The sequence below is a fragment of the Pygocentrus nattereri genome, chromosome 25 (assembly GCF_015220715.1).
Source record: "Pygocentrus nattereri isolate fPygNat1 chromosome 25, fPygNat1.pri, whole genome shotgun sequence".
In the NCBI taxonomy this organism is placed as follows: Eukaryota; Metazoa; Chordata; class Actinopteri; order Characiformes; family Serrasalmidae; genus Pygocentrus; species Pygocentrus nattereri.
The window spans coordinates 12355372-12376638 of record NC_051235.1 but is presented as its reverse complement, the minus strand read 5'-3'; the positions used below and the strand labels follow the sequence as shown (position 1 = coordinate 12376638).

Here is a 21267-nt window from a genome sequence, read left to right as displayed (position 1 = left end):
AATGGGGCATGGTAGACATATGACCAAAGGTTGATCCAGTGAGTAGAACATTCACTATGTATGAAACCACTAAAATGCTGATTAATTTTTCTTCAAGCAAATTAGTACAAACTGCAAACCAAATATACAACATATACAATGAAATAATCAAACATTAAGAAGATCCATGAAAACACAATAGCCTAATAAAATAAAAGCAATATCATATCACGTTCACTTGGTTGTTCAAACTCAAAAAGTAAAACAAACAAATAGATAGATAGATAGATAGATAGATAGATAGATAGATAGATAGATAGATAGATAGATAGATAGATAGATAGACAGACAGACAGACAGACAGACAGACAGATAGACAGATAGATTTATTATACACCACTGCAGAAACTTTGTCCGAAGAACCATATTGGTATTTACAAAGATAAAAGCAGTTTTGGATACAGTGTTTCGGTATTTTGATATATTAAAACCATTGAACCCTTAAGGTGCATGATGTTTAATGAGAACAACTCAAATTTATCTTCAAAGATATTAACAAACAGAAAAACTGGCAAAGGAGAATGTACATTCAAAAGAATCATTCTTAATTTTGTGCTAATATCAGTATCTTTTAAAGGATGTTACATTCAGAATTTCAGGCAAACTTTCAAACACAAATACACCAAGTATATAATGAATTTAACAAAAAAAGCACTGGAATTGTATACAAAAACATGAAATATGCTTACATAAAAAGGCTCAGGTTGAAGTAGTCACATACATTTTTACATCTGTTAAACACAGCTATGTATCCTTTTAGCACACACTGTTTCCCCAAACCATGCAATATTGGATTGTCTCTTGTCCTACTAAAAAGATTCATTCTATTAAAAACTGGGTTCTGTGAGGTAAGTTAAAGATTCATAAGTATACTTGGTTTTTAATAATTCATATTTTACAATAATGTTCACTAATTTTTTAGCTGCTGGATGGATTAACATACTAGAAATTCTCTCCATGTCTGCTACTGGCATGTGGTAAAATAACAGGAATGATTACATAACGTGATGTCAGTTATTGCTTTCTAGTTTGTAGTGAGAAAATGCTGCAATCAGAAACAAAGCTTTTTTTAAAGAAAGAACTGAAAAATCTCATTACATTAGTGTCATTTAGAATAATTGTAACAGTAAATGAACAAAATTAACAAAAAAGGCTATGACAAAATGTTGATTAATGGCTTAATTTTATACAGAAAACATGAGGTAAATATAATGTAGTGTTCACATGGGTAATATTATTCTAGGAAAAGAAAAATCAATGAAAAATCTTAAAAACTTGTCACAGATAAGCCAAAGCCATTTTGCTGAAGTTACAGTGGCCAATGTAGAATGAAGTAAAAGTAGACCAGTTCACCATATCTAGGACCCATAGAAGTTGACAAAGATCTCTTTACTCAAAAGCAACGCAGAAAAAAAAATCTTTAGAACATTCCAAGAAAAAATGTTTTCTGGCCAGAAAAAGAAAAGGCTTTATCAACAAAATTCAACGTGCTGTGTGTAGACGCAGTGAAGTATTGTGGTAGCATGCTATGGAAACACACAGAGAAAAGGCATCTTATAATAAGAAGAGTAAAATACATGGAAATACTGTAAGAGCTTGTGCTGTAACCTACTGAAGGCTTAAGCAAGAAACTGAAGAGAAAGTTTATATCTCAGTAGGTCTGTGATCCCAAGCACAAAGGTAAAGCAACACTGGAGAGTCTCAAAAGCTCCTACTGTTGGAAGTCCTGACCTTTTGAATCTGTGTCAATATTTCAAAATTGCATCCAACCGGCCTAAACAACCTGCTGCAAATCTGCCAAGATATCGTTCTCAAACAATGTGCAAAGCTACTTATTTACTCAAAAATGCTTAAAGCTATTACTGTAGCAAACAGCGGCTCTACCAAATAAAGCATGCTCCAGTTTTTCAGGAACTTATTTTGGATTTAAAAATGCAAAGCTACAGTATATACATTCAGAATAAAAATAATGATTTTTAGATTTGAAATCTGGAAAATGTTGATAACTTACCAATACATGTCCAAGGTGTCAATTAGATAATTATTCATATTTATTTTCCTTAAATAAACACTGAAACCTTTGTGTTTGTCAAACACTGTATGGCTAAAAGTATGTTGACACCCCTCCTAAATATTGATTTCAGATGAGTCTGCCACACCCAATGCTAACAGGTATGTAAAATTACGCAGATCGCCATGAGCCGTAGAAAACAGTAGAATGAGTCCTACTGAAGAATTCAGTGAGTTTAACTGTAAGTCTACCATAGGATGCCACCTTTGCCAAAAGTCAGTTTGTGAAATGTCTACCCTGCTAGACCTGTGATGGTCAGGTGTCCACATATGTTTGACCATATAATCAGATCAAGCAGTATTTTTTCATAAGCTTTTTGGATTTTGTTCACCAAGAGCACAAATAATTCTGGATGACGGAGATGCAGTTGTTCACTGTTAGCCTGTTTCTAAAAGCTTTTTGGTCTCATTAAAGCGGTTGTCACTTTAATTTTTCATGAAATAAAATGCTATTTTGCAGCAAATCGATCAGGTAACAATCAAGTATTTGAGAGGTCACACTCTCTTGATTTTAACTGGGTCCTGTTTACTCTAATGGGTTTAATGTATGCATTTCCAAAAATAAATTAATTCATACTTTAGATACACTACAATTCTGGTAATGTCTATTTGAAAATGTGCAACTATATTAAAAAAATGCAAAGCAGTCTTTATAATGACTCTTCCACCTCACATTTTTTATCTACGTTCTACAAAGGGGCCCTAAGCCCAAGTCAAATGCCCATCAAGCATGTTTGTGGTATATATGGAGCATAATGTCAAGTTTGAAGAAATCCTTCCAGGACCAGGGTTAGGAACCACTAAGCTAACATACGCCTGTGCTGAATGGCATCATGCTGAATGATGGGGATAGGGGTAAAGCCATATTACCTGCCCTGAGAGGCCAAAGTTAATTATGCTTTTTTGGATTCCTGGCTATGAATGGCAGTAGCAGAGGGGATCATACTCATCCTACATAGAAGGTTGTGTTTGCATGAGATATACTTGATTTTATTCTTAATAATAATTTTATCTGTACATAGCACGTTTTTCATACATTTATTACGTTACATTGTGCTTATAGTGACACTTTTGATCTAGTCGTTTAATCAAATCCTACTCTTTAAATAAGGATAAAGTTTGCGTTCGGTCTATATGTTTTGTTTTAGTGAAGTAGAAAGGAGAAGGAGGAAGATCTTAACAGACTTATAACTTATATCTTACAACTTATCCAGCACTGCATGCTTGGATCCTCAACAATAGACCTTAAACATTAAAATATTTAAATTTCTGTTATATTTCCCAACCTTTAAAAAAATAAAAATTGAGTAAATAAAAATGAACAGATGAAATATTAGCTCATTAGAAGAACATCCAAATACTGGTGCTATTGCCTAACAAACCACTGAGGTGCCAGTTACAAAATCCATACACATGGTTGGTTGCTGTATAAGAATAAAGAAAAAGGGTTTGGCATATAAAATTGAAAGTAATGTGAAAAAATAGAATTTGTAGAGTCTTAAAATCTTTCACAGGCCTGTAATAAACCTTTGTTGTAATGAAGTGCTTGTAAGTACTGAAATATGAAAAACATTAATGTTAAATATTCAGTGAGAGCTTTGTGAAGGCTATTATTGTTACAGCTATTTTTATTTAGGCTATCACTACTTATCTATCATGTCACCATGTAACGATCCCCATTCATTTCATATAGTGTCACCAAAAGCTTGGAACCTTTTAAGGGTTATATGTCCAAAAGTATGCAGAACCCCCTTTAATAAGTGAATTTAGCTATTTTTAGGTACAATTATTGCTGACCCAGGCATTCATTTGCAAACACACAGGCATTGTACAGAAAAGCACTGGCAAAATAAAAGGACATTCTGGAGCAGCTGCATGAATCACAAGGTCACCATGCTCAAAGCCAAGCTCCTGGCATTGGAACTGCATTCTCTGGAGTGATGAAGCACCAGGATAAGCTGGAATAGCGTGTGTGATTCAGAATCATCCAACGTCAGTTCCCGACCTAGCTTAACCATGTACTTGTTGCTGAATGCTATCAAACTCCCCTTGATTTCAAAACAACCCCGACACAGGGCAACTTCATTTTAGCTTAGTGGTAGTGTTAGCTCAGCAGGAATTCACCAGAATCTCAGCAAAATCAGTCAAATGTTTGGAAAATTGGTGAATTTTTTTTTTATTTGGACATTTTGATCTAAATCCAAATTAAATGTGTTGAAGAAACACTAATGTAAATAGTGAACTTGATGCCCTTGTACAAAATTAATTCCAAAAGGAAAAAATAAATAATTTTTTTTACTACTGTTTTAAAACAGTGAGGCAAACTCATCTATGAGTAGCACTGTCCAAACTTTTGTTTTAATACTGTGTACATGCCCTTTGACAGCAAAATGTGCAAAAGCCATGATGAGACTCTCTACCTGTAAATATTGTATGTGCTCTGAAATTGTTGTTGTACTGCACACAATAGTGGTCTCTGGCATAGGCAACACAGATGATTGCTTAGGTCAGCAACTAACCTGGAGCAGCACTGGCACATTGACTTAGTTTAAATGTACCTGTCCACTGTCTCTATACCACTGTCTGTAGTAAATTAGATTGGATTTTGCCTTAGGCAGGGCATGAGTTGTACAACAGCAACAGCCCACAGGAGAATGTATGAATGTACCTTGAGATGGCAGCCCACTATGACTGAACTCTCAGAGCACTAGAAACCCTCCTTAACTTGGGACATGGTTCCTATTGGCAACTGAAGACAGTCGTTAAGCTACACTATAGATTTTGAATAAGCTCTATGCCAAAGCTTAGTCAGAGAACAGTCAGACCGCTATATTACTGAGTTTGACAGGAGTGCTTCAACCTCCAGAAAATTGACCAAGACCTAGCTATTTAAGTTGCCAGGTTCTCCTCAAGTTCAAGAACAGTAGTCATCAATTTACTTTAATAATTTAATAAAGAGCCATTGGGTTTATCTCAACTCCCCTTATTATTCTTCAATGCTTCACTGCTCAATGCTGCAAACGTTTGCGTATGGTGGCTTATGATACATCTCTCGCTTCCTGCTTCTCGCTTCCTAATCTGTTTGACCACTGTATGATGGGTCATGTCTTGCAGGATTCTTGTGTTGTTCTTGTGTCTCATGGCCAGACAGATTATTCTCAATTGCTGTACTGACCACTGTGTTTATTCTTTATAATAATATATCAGACTTTTAAAATGCCTGATTTTTCTAAATGATTTAGGCAGATATATTAAGCTCCCGATAGCGCAAAAGTTGAACTGATGCTGCTTCTGGCTTCTTGTTTTTAGACAACACCATCAACAATTGATCCCAAATATAAAAGCGAAAATGTTCCTTAACACTGTGTAATATACAATCACTGGCCACTTTATTAGGTACACCTTGCTAGTAAAAGGTAAGACCCCCTTTTGACTTCAGAACTGCCTTAGTTCTTCATGACATACTTTCAACAAGGTGTTGGAAACATTCCTCAGAGATTTTAGTCCATATTGACATGATAGCATCACGCAGTTGCTGCAGATTTGTCGGCTTCACATCTATGATGTGAATCTCCCGTTCCACCGCATCCCAAAGGTGCTCTATTGGATTGAGATCTGGTGACTGTGGAGGCCATTGGAGTACTCATTGTCATGTTCAAGAACCAGTTTGAGATGATATGAGCTTTGTGACATGGTGCATTATCCTGCTGGAAGTAGGCATCAGAAGATGGGTACACTGTGGTCATAAAGGGATGGACATGGTCAGCAACAATACTCAGGTAGGCTGAGGAATTTAAACTATGCTCAATTGATACTAAGGGACCTAAAGTGTGCCAAGAAAATGTCCCCCCACACCATTACACCAGCAGCCTGAACCGTCGAACGCAGGATGGATCCATGCTTTCATGTTGTTTACGTCAAATTCTGACGCTATCATCTGAATGTCGCAGCTGAAATCGAGACTCGTCAGACAAGGTAACATTTTTCCAATCTTCTATCATCCAATTTTGGTGAGCCCGTGCGAATTGTTGTCTCAGTTTCCTGTTCTTAGCTGACAGGAGGGGCACCTGGTGTGGTCTTCTGCTGCTGTAGCCCATCAAGGTTCGACATGTTGTGCGTTCACAGATGGTAATCTGCATTCCTAGGTTGTAATCAAACCAGTCTGCCCATTCTCTTCTGACCTCTCACAACAACAAGGCATTTTCGTTCCACACAACTGCTGTTCTCTTTTTCGGAGCATTCTCTGTAAATCCTAGAGATGGTTGTGTGTGAAAATCTCAGTAGATCAGCAGTTTCTGAAATACTCAGACCAGCCCGCCTGGCACCAACAACCACGCCACGTTCAAAGTCACTTAAATCACCTTTCTTCCCCATTCTGATGCTTGGTTTGCACTTCAGCAAGTTGTCTTGACCACCTCTACGTTGCGGCAGCCATGTGATTGGCTGATTAGCTATTTGTGTTAACAAGCAATAGAATAGTACCTAATAAAGTGGCTGCCTTACTTATTTTCTTAATTCATCACATTATAGCCTGTGCAATTAATATTGCACAACACTTAACACTGAGGATGCACTGAATTAAGTAAACAAGGCAATAATACGCCTCTAAATGTACACTAAAAAGAAGAGAACCAGAAATACTGAGCAGTGGATCCATGGGCCACACAGTTTTGTAGCCAAATGACAACAATTTAAGAAAATTTCTCACACACATAAAAATGCATGAGCTCTGGTAAACGTACTACCATAAACCACATACTGTATGTGTTCACCTAAATTAAAGTGAACTTTTAAGACTTAAAAATACTTAAATGTAGAAATATAAAAAAAGACATTGCTGGATATCTGGTTACAGAATTTGGTAATTCTGTGTATGCTTACCATCACCACCACAATCATAATCACCATCTTCTAAACCATCCTGATAAGACTTTTCCTGTTGCTGAAAAGCTTCCTCTTAACATGATGCTCCAATGTAATAATGGGTAAAGTTGTGGATGTGTTGTGGATATAGCAGCATGGCAAATTTTCCTTCCTAAAACAAACAAAAAAACCCCCCCAAAAAAAACAAAAAAACAAAAACAAAAGAAACTGCAATGCCAACAACATCATCAACAAAAACAACACAGTTTGGATGTCTGGCTAATAGTTGTCAAGGGTGTTTCTTTTGTTTCAGTTTCTTTACAATATGGACAGCATAAAATACATTTATAAAGGGTTTGTTTTCTTAAACTATTTGTGTGTCTCTATAATGTACCGTAATTTGTATGAAAGCTCTTTTTAGGGCTATCTCAGTCTTGCTTATGAAATTCATATTGTGAGACAGAGAGGTGTATTTACCCCACTTATAAAAAAATAATAATTTTCACAAAGGTGAAGTTTATCAACCAACTTTCACTTCATTGTTATACTTCCTTATGTGTTAAGCATGGTGGCAGCATGAACAGTCTCTCTCAGACTGATACAGAAATAGGTGAGTGCTAACAATATACATAGCTAACAATGGGCAGAACATATAGTACTTCAGAAGCAAACAGTAGCCATGTTTTATACCTATTTACTGGAACACTTCCACACTGATTAGGCCATGCTTCACCATATGTAAGTTAATAACAGAAAACACAGGGCAAATAAATACACATAATAATATAAATAAAAATGATAATAAAAATAAAACAGAACATTAAGCATTTTTGCGTAATATTTAACTTTTCAGCGCTAATCTTAACTGCTTGAGTATTCAATGCAAAACTTAAAAATTATAGCATGTCTGGACTTTCCCAATTCTTCATATCTGATATAGACATCCGATTTCGGTGGGTGTAACACTTCTTTAATCTGGCTTACAATTTAAATTCGTGAAAATTTTCAAAAAATTTGGTTAGATATGTCATAGTGCTACAGGCTTTAACAAATATAAAAAAATGAAATATTCTACATTGTATTTCAAATGTATATGATTTAGGGGGCAGTATCCAGTTTTAAGGCACTTCAGAGCAGTTCTGGAAATGCTATCAAAACAGTTGTAGCATTGCTTACCACCTTTCCAGGAAGATAGGCTCCATGCTGCATTTTGACAGTTAATATTAAAAATATTGTTGTATCTCTGACACTGGAATATTTAAGCAAATGGCCAAGGTAAATAGTGGTGTAGTTTAAATGTTATAAGAGAAAGGTAGGGGCTTTTTTAACATTAATCACTCATTTAGACTATGCCTGGGTTTTCTGTGATGCCTTATTAACCAACATAAATTAAGCTTAAAGACAGAGAACAACACTGTGTAAAAGTCCTGTGTTAATGTCTTGTAGATTCAGCTGCACACAATGATACACAATAGTGTAATACAGTCAGTCACAAGAAGAATGTATTCATGTTTGGCTCAGGTCTGGTGCTGGCAGATGTGAAGTGTTGACAGACTCATAGACTCATCGGGTTGGCTGCTGGAGACGCTATTCTTCTGATCTCTGACTCAGCTGCCTCTCATACAGGCTGAGCACATGATGCACAAACTGGTACTGCTCCGCTGTCTGAATCATGCCCCCCCTAAATACACAACAACAGGATTACATACTACTGTTGATAAGGGTGCATGTGTACATCATTTATGCCATCATCATCAAAAACATGAGAGAAATCTAGACTTCAAGTGAGATTTAATCATTTTACCATGTGCTATGCTTATTGGCTCCACCAAAATCCCACTCATACTCTTATTTTTTAGTAAGATTGTTGATTGGTGTCTTCCCTGGGTTGTTGTTTCACTAAAGTATAAATATGACATGATACACAGATCAAATACCTTCGGTCATCCATCAGCATGAGGAAGATCACATGCACAAATGAAATTGAGATTTTGACATTCAGAAATCAGAAATCTGAAAATGCCCATCTCCACTTTTAACATGATGTTTCAAACAACTGAAACTGTGATGAACTTGCCTGTACAAGGATACAGGTGCATGTTGCCCCTACACACAGTGAGGAGAAAAATGTCTCTTAGGATCACAATTGGACAACTAAAGGATTTGGCTGCCTCCTAAGGTCACCAGTTAGCAACACCCAGTTATACAAACCCAATTCCAAAAATGTTGGGACAGAAGGTAAAAAACAAATAAGAGCCAAAAAAAGTCAACTTTATATCCACTTTGGCATGTATTTAAACAAAAACACTACAAATACAATATTTTTAACTCTAGGGCTGTTATTAAATATTCAGATAACATTTGGTGGCGTAATCCTGTTTGGGTATAAAAAGAGTATCCAGGAAAAGCTGTGTCCTCTATGTGTAAATAGTCAAATGTCAGCAAATAGTCCAACTGTTTTAGAAATTTTTTTCTTAATGACCATTTACAATGTAGGGTATTTTTTCTTTTTATGTATGATGCAGAGATTTTAAAAGTAAAAAAAGGCCGAAAACCTCAACCAAATTCCCATCACCCCTCAGATGACACTGCATTAAAAGCCAGCATACATCTGTAATAGAGATCACATGGGTTTGGAAATACTTGGACAAACCGGTTTCTGGGCCACAGACGTAGAATAAGGACTTATATAACAAGCATGAAGTTCAAAAGTTAGGGTCTGTTGTGGTATGGGGTGTATTGGTGTCCAAGGAATGGTGATTCACTTCTGATTCGTACAGTGTGAGCATATAACTAGTAGACTTTGTTCATACACGAGTCTATAGCTTTACCAGCCAAAAAGACTCGAAACAAGACGAGAAACTCAACAACAACAGAACTCGCATGTAATTCTTACTGTCGCTGTGTCATGGAGTTTGTTGCTGAAAGAGACAGATGAGATGTGGTGTAGCATTAAAACTGTAAAATGTACTTTATTTACAGCGATACAGTAGCACTTTTCTGACATTGAACAAAACCTGCTTTTCTCATTGCAGCTCAACTTGATCTAAGGTGACTAATGTTAGCATAGCTTGCTAACTATGATTAAACTGTTAAAGTACATTTCGCTCATTTACATTAACAACTACATAATTCTAAGCTGGTTACTCATCAGGGTATTGGAATTGGTATTGGCAAGTAAAAAACATACTCAAGCTTGTACCTAGGCTGGAAAAAATTGGTAAGGATGCATCCCTAGTATTAGCCTTGCACTGTATTTACCACATCATTAACACCATTTTCTGGACTACATACTTTTTTCTGATTTTTTTCCCCATCAGTATTATCAGTATAAATAAAAATGTGAAAGACATGACATTTCAAAAAATGTCTGGTTTGGTTAATTATTTAAATCCCACACATTAACATTTTGCAGAACCACTTTTGCTAAAAATTTCATGGACGTACCAGCTTTGTTTGATCCAATAAAACTAATGCAGCACATTTGAAATTGTAGATGTGTGCCTTTGCTCCACTTTCAGCCACTGAAGTCCTTCAAAGTGATTGTGCATCTATATGCGGCTTCCCTCATACATCTATTCCATATTCATATGCTACGTTTTGAAGGTTGTCTGGGTGTGAGCTTTCATTTCTTAATCATTGAGAGTGGAAACATATTATGTTGAATTTTTTCTTATTTTAAGCATTTGTATGACTGTAACTGTAGCATAGTGTTCCTCATTCTTGCACCGCACCTTTCCTTCAGGTTCATATGGTGTACAGGTAAAAATTCTGCCCAATTAAGGGGAAACTGCATCTCCTTATCAGGGATTTTTTCATATGTGAAATTTTAGAACTTTCAGAGCACTGGGATTTGAATACTTATGAAACCAGCATAATTTTTTCTTTAAAAAAAAAGAACAAAGCCGTAGACACGTATTGTCTTTGTATATATACAAAATATTGATGCTTTGAACATGTGAAAGGCTGGATGTCACGTAACTTCCTCCTATTAAACAGTAAGAAAACAGAGGTTCTGCTTCTGGGTCCAAAATCAGCAAGAAATAAATTATCAGATTTTAAATCTCACTAATTTTCCAGTTACACCTGGTTCAGCAGCAAAAAATCTTGGTGTCATAATTGACTTAGATTTATCATTCAATCAACACATAGGCAGCATCACTAGGACAGCATTTTTACATCTTGGCAACATTGCCAATATAAGAAATGCCCTGTCCCTGTGTGATGCAGAAACACTAGTACATGTCTGTATTACTTCAAGGCTAGACTACTGTAACGCACTACTGTCAAACTACTGTTCAAAATGCTGCAGCCAGGGTCCTCACTAAAACTAGAACATTTGAACATATCAGTCCAGTGCTATCATCAATTCATTGGCTGCCTGGTAAATTCCGTATTGATTATAAAATTCTTTTACTGACATATAAAGCCCTACATGGGCTCGCTCCTGAGTACCTGCAAGACCTTATTTCCTATTATGAGACACCACAATTACTCAGATCCCAGATTGCTGGCTTTTTAATAGTTCCTAGAATTCATAAGGCTGCACCTGGGGGAAGAGCTTTTTCTTATAAAGCCCCCAAACTCTGGAATGATCTTCCAGAAAATGTTCGGGACTCAGACACAGTCTCAATCTTTAAAACTAGGCTGAAAACTCACTTGTTCAGTTCAGCTTTTGGTAGTTAATGTTCCCCCTTAATGTTACCCCTCGCACATGATCACTCAGGTTTGTGGACAGTGGAGTGGAGGGATGCCAAACTGTCTCAGAGTGCTCCCGTGTCTGTGTGTCTTTCTGGTTCTCCCCTTTTAGTTAAGCTGTTACAGTCAGATCTGCTGGAGTCATTAGCCACACTCTGGAAATGTTCACATTCTCAACTAATTCCATCTCACTACCTTTTTCCGAGTAAATGACCCACCTGTCCGGCAGGACAAGGAAGGACAACTAACTGTCGAGCTCTCCCGCTACTCACTTCAATATAATAATTATTATAATAATTTTGTAGGTAGTTTGACCAGAGGAGGATAGGTCCGCCCTTGTGAGCCTTGGTTCCTCCCAAGCTCTGAGGGAGTTTTTCCTTTCCACTGTCGTCCCTGGCTTGCTCACCTGGGGTTTTTTACATTCATTATATATATATATATATATAGTGATTTTATGGATGTTAGTATGTTTAAGCATTTTCAAAGCCCAGTATTATTATGTAGTTAAAAAGCAACTCCTGGTTTGACGAATCACTGCTTCATTAAATTGTGCTCATGATGTAATTGATATTAAAAAGTCTCTGTGGTGACTGTCAAGAACTGCCTTAATTCTTCATGGCATACTTTCATCAAGGTGTTGGAAACATTCCTCAGAGAATTTGGTTGACTATTTGAGTTTCTGTTGCCTTTCTATCATCTCAAACCTGTCTGACCATTCTCTGTAAACCCTAGAGATGGTAGTGTGTAAACATCTCAGTAGATCAGCAGTTTCTGAAATACTCAGACCAGCCCATCTGGCACCAACAACCATGCCACATTTAGAACTTGATGGAAGCAGCACATCTCAAAATAGTTGGAACGGGTGCAACAAAAGGCAGAAAAGTAAGTGGTACTAATGAAAAACAGCTGAAGGAGTAATTTGCAAGTAACTCACTTTAAATTTTATCTAAAAAGTTTGGAAAAATTTCAGAAAATCGTTGCTTAATGTTAACATATTTCTCGTATTTTTTTTTTTCGCATAACAGTTCTTGTGCTTATCATGTTAATAAAATATTGATCACAAAAAATGTAAAATTGCGAAGACTTTGAGCATCACATCATGAACAGTACGCAAGATTCAGACAATCTGGAGAAATCCCTGTACACGAGGGACAAGCCCAAAGGTCTATATTGGATGCTCGTAATCTTAAGGCCCTCAGACATAAATGCATTGAATGGTCAGGATTCTGTGCTGGAAATCACTGCATGGGCTCAGGAACACAGAATCATTGTCTGTGAACACAGTTCGTCATGCAATCCACAAATGCAAGTTAAAGCTGTGTCATGCAAAGAAGAAGCCACATGTCAACATTATCCAGAAACGCTGCCATCTTCTCTGGGCCAAATCTCATTTAAAATGGACTACGGCAAATTGGAAAACTTTTCTGTGGCCAGATGAATTAAGATACTTTTTGGAAACCATGGATGCCACATCCTGTGGACAAGAGGAGGAGAGGGAGCTGGTTATCAGAGCACAGGTTTGCCCTACTCAGTGAGACACCCTCTGATATGCCTGTTGAAAGAGCTCTGGTTATAGGCGATTCTATTTAATGGCACGTGAAAATAGCTTCTCCCTTAGGCGCCAGTACCAGTTAACTGCATACAGGGAACCAGGGCATCGGACATTAGAGGAAACCTGAAACTGCAAGCTAGCTGTAGATATTTGAGGATAGTCATTCATGTAAGGACTAATGGCATTCGTTGTTGACAGTCAGAAATGACTAAAGATAATATGTGTCCTGTTCCACCTTAAATGGTGCAGCAGTACAATCATTTATGGTGGAACAGGACAATTCAAAGCTGGTGAATGAGAAGCAACTTCAGCCTTGTAAAAAGTTAAACATTGAGAGACATTTTACAAGAAACTTGTGGAAAAGTCTTCTGACTTAGATGCGAGAAAAGCAGCTACAGCTGAGCTAAAGGTTAAAGTATGTCTGCATTTATATATTTTTAGCATATACATCAGCACATCCTGAGACATACTTACAGCCAAGATAGTCAAACTGACACAAAGTGTTGTGGCTGCCAAGCTGGTTTCATTTTTGTTGCTCTGCTATGACCTCTGAGCTAAGCCTGCTAGTAAGGGGTGGTCAGCGCATGACCATTTGCTCAAACTATCCACAGTACAGTAAGGATTGCACAATCACCACCAGCCCAGTTGACCACCACATTCTATGGTTCAGATTTTGCATGGATTGCCTGAAGCCTGTAGTGAAATTGTAGTGAAAATTATCACTATAGCTACACAAAAATTTTTGGTGCTACAGCTATTAGCTACATTTCATAAAACTGTAGTGGCTACAGCTATTAGCAACAAAATTGCAGTTAGCTAAAAGCTTGTTCCAGTAAAAGCCTTAACAAGCGTCAGCTAGTTCAGAATGTTGCAACCAGAAAGTTTGACCATATCAGACCAGTTCTGTCAAACCTACATTGGTTGCCAGTAAAATTTCACATTGATTACAAAATTCTATTACTGAACTTATTCTATTAGTGAACCTCTCATACTATGAACCATCATGCCTACTTAGATTACAAGGTGCTGGCTTAATGTTAGTACCTAGAATGAATGAAGTTACATCAGGGATGAGAGTCTTTTCAGACAAAGCCCCCCAACTTTGGAATAATCTTCCAGTCAGTGTTCAAGATACTCAGTCTTTAAGTCTAGGCTAAAAACTTACTTGTTTAGTCAAGCCTTTGTTAATTAGCTTTCCCTATTAGATAAAAGGTGCAGATCTGGGGGTTCATGGGTAGAGTAGTATGGTACACTGGGAATGCTGTCATCCCACTGCTCTCATCCATTCACTCAAGTTTGCTAACAGTGGAGCGGAGGGATGCTGACATCTCAGGGAGTCCTCATGAGTCTTTCAGGTTTCACCTTTTAGTTAGGCTGTAATACTTAGACCTGCCAGAGTCTGTTAATCCTGCACTCTGTTAATACTGTAATCTGTGATCAGTCACTCTTTACAGAACTAACTCTGTGTTTTCCTTCTCTTTGCTGAGTTGAACAACTCATTCATTCTGTGCTGTATGATTCTGTTGCTTCTTGTGCTTTGATCGGGCGCCCACTGCTTGCCAGCCTTCTGGACCTTTTCAGCCTTCTACACTGTTTTGACTACCATCGAGCTTCACGCTGTACAACGCTGTGCAAACCTCATCTTCATGAACTGACCCTCTTAATGCTGCTGCTGCATAAAGTCAAATCTAATTAACCATTGCTCTGCCTGTTTGCCCTGTATTGTATTCTAATATTTTATACTAATGCTGTTCGCTATCCAGAAAAGTATGGGTTCCCATTTTGATTCTTGGTTCCTCTCAAGGTTTCTTCCTCTTGCCCTTAGGGAGTTTTTCTTTGCCACTGCTGCCATTGGCTTGCTCATTGGGGCTTGGGCCTGAATTTTTCTATAAAGCTGCTTTGTGACAACACCTGTTGTAAAAAGCACTATATAAATAAACTCTGACTTGAGTTCAAAGGCCTTCATCTCTGATGATATTGGGTTGCATTAGTGCTCATGGTGTAGGCAGCTTACACATCTAGCAGGCTCTATTAATGCTGAACAATATATAAAGGTTTTAGAACAACATATGCTCCCATACAAACAAGTCTCTTTCAGGGAAGGCCTTGCATATTTAAGGCAGACAAAGCTAAACCACATATTCTATCTATAACAACAGCATGGCTTCACAAAAATGAGTCTGGGTGCTGAACTGCCTGCCTGCACTCCAGGCTTTTCAGCAATATAAAACATTTGGGATATCATGAACCCAGGGCTGTTTCTGGATTCATCAGATAGGAATGGAACAGCATTCTTCTCCCAAAACTCTAGCAACTAGTATCCTCACTTCTCAAGTGTTTACAGACTGTTGTTAAAAGAAGAAAGAATGCTTCAAAATTGTAGACATGGCTCTGCTCCAACATTTTTGAGATGCATTGTTGCCATCAAGTTCTCAAGTCCCAACTTTTTTTGGAATTGGTGTTATAATTAAATATTGGCCTTTAATGTGGTGGTGCAATTAAATAAATGATTAAATATGACAGTGTTAGGGGGCAAGATGTAGTGAATACTGTCTTCATTTTGTTAAAAAAAAATATAAAGACTGTATCATACATATATTACATATGTACATATATTCATACCTGTCCAAACGCAGCTGGCTGGTTGTTCTCAAGATGTCCACCACTCCTTCACGTCTCAGCTGCTCACACAGGATAGTAGTGGCAATAAAGCAGCCGGTGCGGCCAATTCCTGCACTAAGAGGAAACACAAATACCCTTTTAGACTTTACCAAAGTAATCCCTTTAATAGTCTGAAACAAACCATGCTGAATATGTTTAACAAAATGTTAGAGAATGAACTTGCACCCTAGCTAAAATACAATGCTGCTGACACACTTATACCAGCACAAAAACATATCAACATGCCACAGCTTTGTTAGTGCCAGATCTGCTCTGAGGATGCTCTGCCATCCCAATAACATCTGGTCAGTAGAGTTCATATGGTGATCACTTTCAATTGATAAATGGGGTAGAGCATGGATGACTAACTGTGCACTGCAAGAGTCAGTAGTTCCAAACCTACAAAGTGCACTTACATCGTTGATGTACCGGATAAAATGCCCAAAGAGTGAGGATACAAGGTATATGTAGCCTAATAAACTGGTCACTGAGTGTATATCACAAAACAATTTTTTTGCTTCCACTAATTTATAATAAAACCAATGTGAATGCTAAAACATCATATTTATTATGGTACCTGCAGTGAACAATGATGGGGCCACTATCAGGTGCAGCCTTTTTCCTTGCTTCCTCTACTTCTTGAACCAGTTGTAAAAGAGGCGGGGCTTTGTCTGGAGTTTTCTGATCTGGCCATGATGTGTACCAGTAGTGCCTGAGATTGCGCTCCTCATCCTCAAACTACAGCCACACACACATATATACATACATTAACATGAAAAGTTTGCATGTTTAAATAGTAGATTATACTAGATAATATGGTAAAGATGATTTTATGATAAAGTTAAATAAGTAAAATTGTATAATATACTGGTTTGGAATGCTGTGGTCTGTGTCTAGAGAGAAACTGTTGCATACCCACACTTAAAAGCATTTGACCCATAAAAGAAAAAGCAGATTATAAGATCTCAAATGTAAAAAAATTGAGTCCTTCTGATGCATTTATCTGCTCACCTAAGAACAAAACAATGAAAGTAAAAAACATGCTGCATTAGTGGAAATCCAGAATCAATCACTGAATCACAATTTTTGTGCTTCGTGAAAATGTATAGCAAATATACAGATGTATAGTATATAGTAAGTGCTTCTTTGCACTCCACATGAATAAGTTCATTTAAATGCTGTGGTTAAAAAAAAAACTAAGAATGGAAAAATGTGTTTATTATTTGATAATATTTGATAATTATTTGATAATAATAAATATATCCAGGAATTGACAAACAGTAAAAATAACCACTGAATATTGTCATGTAATGGAAGATGTACTCTCTTTCTCTCTTACTGACTGAGAGCACTGACAGCAAGTGTCAATATCTTCTTTACATCACAACTCTGAAGACAATGATGTTGGCAGCTATGAAACTATGAATAAAACATACATCTCAAATTAGTCGAGTGTTCTAATCATTGACATTGACATTTACATGAACAAGTTGCTCCCTGTAACACTGAATAGCTAGGCTAACATAACCAGTGCATGGTAGAAGCTTGCTTACAGATGCTATATTTAACTAAGCAAAATAGCATAAAAACAGCATAAACTCAACAAATATCTGAACATAAGTAAAGGTAAACATTACAGTAAGAATATACATACAGATGATGTCATGAAAGACAACAGATGAATTCCCTCAAATTACTCAAAGAAGTACTGCCAGTTATTATAAACCCTCTTTTAACTGTAGTAAACTCACCCCTTAGCCTGGGCTATGTACCCAAAGCTTTTAAACTAGCAGTTATCAAACCTCTGATGAAGAAACCACATCTTAATGTTAGCGTACTGTCAAATTACAGGCCTGTTCCTAACTGACCATTTATATCTAAGATCTTAGAAAAAGCTGTGGCCCAACAACTTAGTTCATATCTACACAAGAACCATATATATGAAAAATTCCAATCTGGATTTAGGCCACATCACAGCATTGAGACAGCTCTAACTGAGATAACTAATGATCTTCTTCTTGCCTTTGATTAAGGTTATGATTCCCTGTTAGTGCTACTTGGCCTCAGCGCAGCTTTTGATACAATAGACCACAATATTCTCCTAGAAAGTTTAGAAAATATGGTTGGAATCACATGGACAGCCCTATCATGGCTCAAACTTTACCTAACAGAACGTTATCAATTCGTCAGTGTAAGCAATTTATCTTCCAATTATTCAAAAGTAAGATTTGGAATTCTGCAAGGCTCTATTTTAGGACCATTATTATTTACATTATACATGTTATAGTTAGACACAGTTATAAGTAACCATGGCATTAACTTTCATTGTTACACAGACGATACGCAACTGTACATATCAGCCAAGCCTGATGACAAACACAGATTAAAGAAAATAGAGGACTGTGTAAAAGACATGAAATGTTGGATGTTACATAATTTCCTCTTACTAAACAGTAACAAAACACAGGTTCTCTTTCTGGGTCCAAAACTGGCAAGAAATGAATTACCAGGTTTAATTTTAAATCTTCCTGACTTTCCAGTTACACCTGGCTCAGCAGCAAAAAATCTGGGTGTCATAATTGATTCAGATTTATCACTTGAATCAACACATAGGCAGCGTCACTAGAACAGCTTTTTTACATCTTCACAACATGGAGATAAGATATGAAATGCCCTATGTCTGTGTGATGCAGAAACACTAGTACATGCCTTTATTACTTCTAGGCTAGACTATTGTAATGCACTACTGTCAGGATGTACGAGCAGGAATCTAAGCAAACTTCAACTAGTCCAAAACGCTGCAGCCAGGGTCCTCACTAAAACTAGAAAATTTGATTATATCAGTCCAGTGCTATCAATACTTCATTGGCTGCCTGTTAAATTCCATATTGATTATAAAATTCTTTTATTGACATACACTCCTGAGTACCTGCAAGACCTTATTTCCTATTACGAGCCATCACGACTACTCAGATCCCAGATTGCTGGCTTTTTAATAGTTCCTAGAATTCATAAGGCTGCAGCTGGGGGGAAGAGCTTTTTCTTATAAAGCCCCCAAACTCTGGAATGATCTTCCAGAAAATGTTCAGGACTGAGACACAGTCTCAATCTTTAAGACTAGGCTGAAAACTCACTTGTTCAGTTTAGCTTTTGGTAGGTAATGTTCCCCCTTAGATAAAGGCAGCAGATCCAGGGGTCCATGGACACAGGGAATTATAGTAAACTGAGATGCTGGTCCTGTCATCCTGCTGCTCGCATGCAGTCGAGTCACTCAGGTTTGTGGACAGTGGAGCGGAGGGATGCCAAACTGCAGAGTGCTGCCGTGTCTGTGTGTCCTTCTGGTTCTCTCCTTTTAGTTAAGCTGTCATAGTCAGATCTGCTGGAGTCATTAGCCACACTCTGTAAATGTTCACATTCCCTGTTTTAGGTACAAACAAACAGAATAAAACTAATTCCATCTCCCTGCCTTTTTTCTGAGTATACGACCACCCACATGTCTGGCTGGACACTGAAGGATGACTGACTGTCGAGCCCTCCTGCTATCCACTTCAGACCAGCTGCCCACGCCCCAGCTACCACCACCTACCTTTGACTAGCTGCCCAGAAAACTACATTGATGTTTTCATAGACTCCTAGCCATTACTACTACTAATGCTACTGCTATTAATATTAGTAGTAGTAATATTAGTAGTTTAAAACCTAACATTGATTATGGCAGCCACTTCTGCCATCAGAGTGGTAAGTACTTTGTGTTAGCTTTGAGTTTATCAGTTGGAGAAACATTGAGTTGAGGATTCTTTTAGTAATTTCTATCATCCTCTCCCATGAAACACCCATGTGAGGAGCGTGGGGAGGGTTGAATACACAGGAGTAGCCTTTTCCTGCAAGGTACCTCTTCACAGAAGCTGAATCAATGTTAGATGGAATCTTGAGTTCAGCAGATGCCCTGACAAAGTTTGTTCCTCTGTCCGAATGGATCTGCTTCACTGGACTGTTCTCACAGCCATGCAGGTGTCTGATATCTTGTCTGATATGCAACAATGTCCCACAGACCTAATACATCGCAGCCCACATTAGTGAAATGAAGTTCCATGGATAGATGGTCAGCCGGCAGGTCAGCCATCTTCTGCATCTCAGGTCTGCTGCGGAGTTTGCGACAGGTAACAGAATTGTGGATAATGCTGCTCACACATCTCTTCACCCCGATAATCCAATACTCCATCGTACGGATGACACTTTCTGAGATGAGGCATCACTGGTGTGAAGTCTGCTCATGGTAGTGTCTAATCAACATTGTTGAGATATGGTTTTTACCACAAATTATCAGAGGGTTCTTTTCTTCTACCCCAAACACTCCTTCATTTATATGACCCCTGACTCTGAGAAGGTTCTGTTCATCAATGAAGGGGTCCAAGTTTTTAACTGGACTCTTTTGAGAAATCTTCTCACCCGTTCTCCAGCAATCCAGTTCTTCAGCATGTGTGTCCTCCTGGTTGGCCCTGATAATTATACACTTGGACTGACCAAGCTGCTCAGCTGTGTGTGCTTGTTGACACAGGTGCCGTCCTCTGCAGCTGTTGCTTCCTTTATCTGGGTTGCTGTCTCAGCTGTGAGAGATATGACTGACATTGCTGAGTGCACAATTTAGAGACTGCTACGTGGAAAACCTGGAAAAACACTGGGATCCAAGTTGTTGAAGAGCAGCCAGTGTGTTGAGAGTGAAGACTTGAGGATGGACTTCAGCATCTGTGTTTGAGTCAACAAGCTCAAAGGTTTTTGGTCCAAGAGATTCTCTGGAAGCTTGTGTCAGGAAAGTGGGCACAGTGAGCCATGTGCTATCTAAAAGACGAGCAGGTTGCATAGATCAGGGTTTTGATCACGTGGATACATACTTCCATTGCCATGGATGAGAGGACCTTCTTATGCATGTAACCTTATTACGCACATATACATAGAAACGTCACATCTCATTGTATATACATCCTAGCACTACTTTGCTATCCATGTTGAAGGTCGTAACATCTATGTGCATATCAAGCTCAGACAAGATGAGATCTGCCAACTTCACTGCCAGCACAACAGCACAGAGCTCTAGCCTAAAGACTGTGTGTTCAGGGCGGGGAGCCAGCTTCACTTTGCCCATAACGAACCCTGTGTGAAAATTCCCGGTTTCTTCAATCACTGTCAGGTAAGCAACTGCTGTTACTGCCTTTGTTGATGCATCTGAGAACACATTCAGCTCTCTTCTCTTGGCCTCAGAGGGAGAAGCTTGGGTGTAAGGCCTCATATTATGCAGGTGACCAAGGTCCTTTACAGGTTCTTTCCAGGATGTCCACTGGTCTAACCTCTCCTCTGGCAATGGAGAATCCCAGTCACATTTCTCT

General features: G+C 38.0%; 1 protein-coding gene across 4 annotated transcripts in view; it reads right to left on the bottom strand.

Annotated features, from left to right (window-relative positions):
- Nucleotides 1–6504: 6504 nt before the first annotated feature.
- The window catches only part of ptpn5 (protein tyrosine phosphatase non-receptor type 5), a 124823-nt gene continuing 110060 nt past the window's right edge, over nt 6505–21267 (bottom strand). For 3 of the 4 annotated variants that reach the window (XM_037534703.1, XM_037534704.1, XM_037534705.1), the window contains 3 exons: nt 16461–16621; nt 15845–15958; nt 8698–8871 (listed from right to left, as the gene is read on the bottom strand). In XM_037534703.1, coding sequence (XP_037390600.1) covers nt 8727–8871; nt 15845–15958; nt 16461–16621 — 420 coding nt within the window. In that variant the 3' untranslated portion in view covers nt 8698–8726. Of the gene's footprint in view, nt 8654–8697; nt 8872–15844; nt 15959–16460; nt 16622–21267 lie in introns of those variants that run through there. The other variant, XM_017709546.2, reaches the window with a different exon arrangement.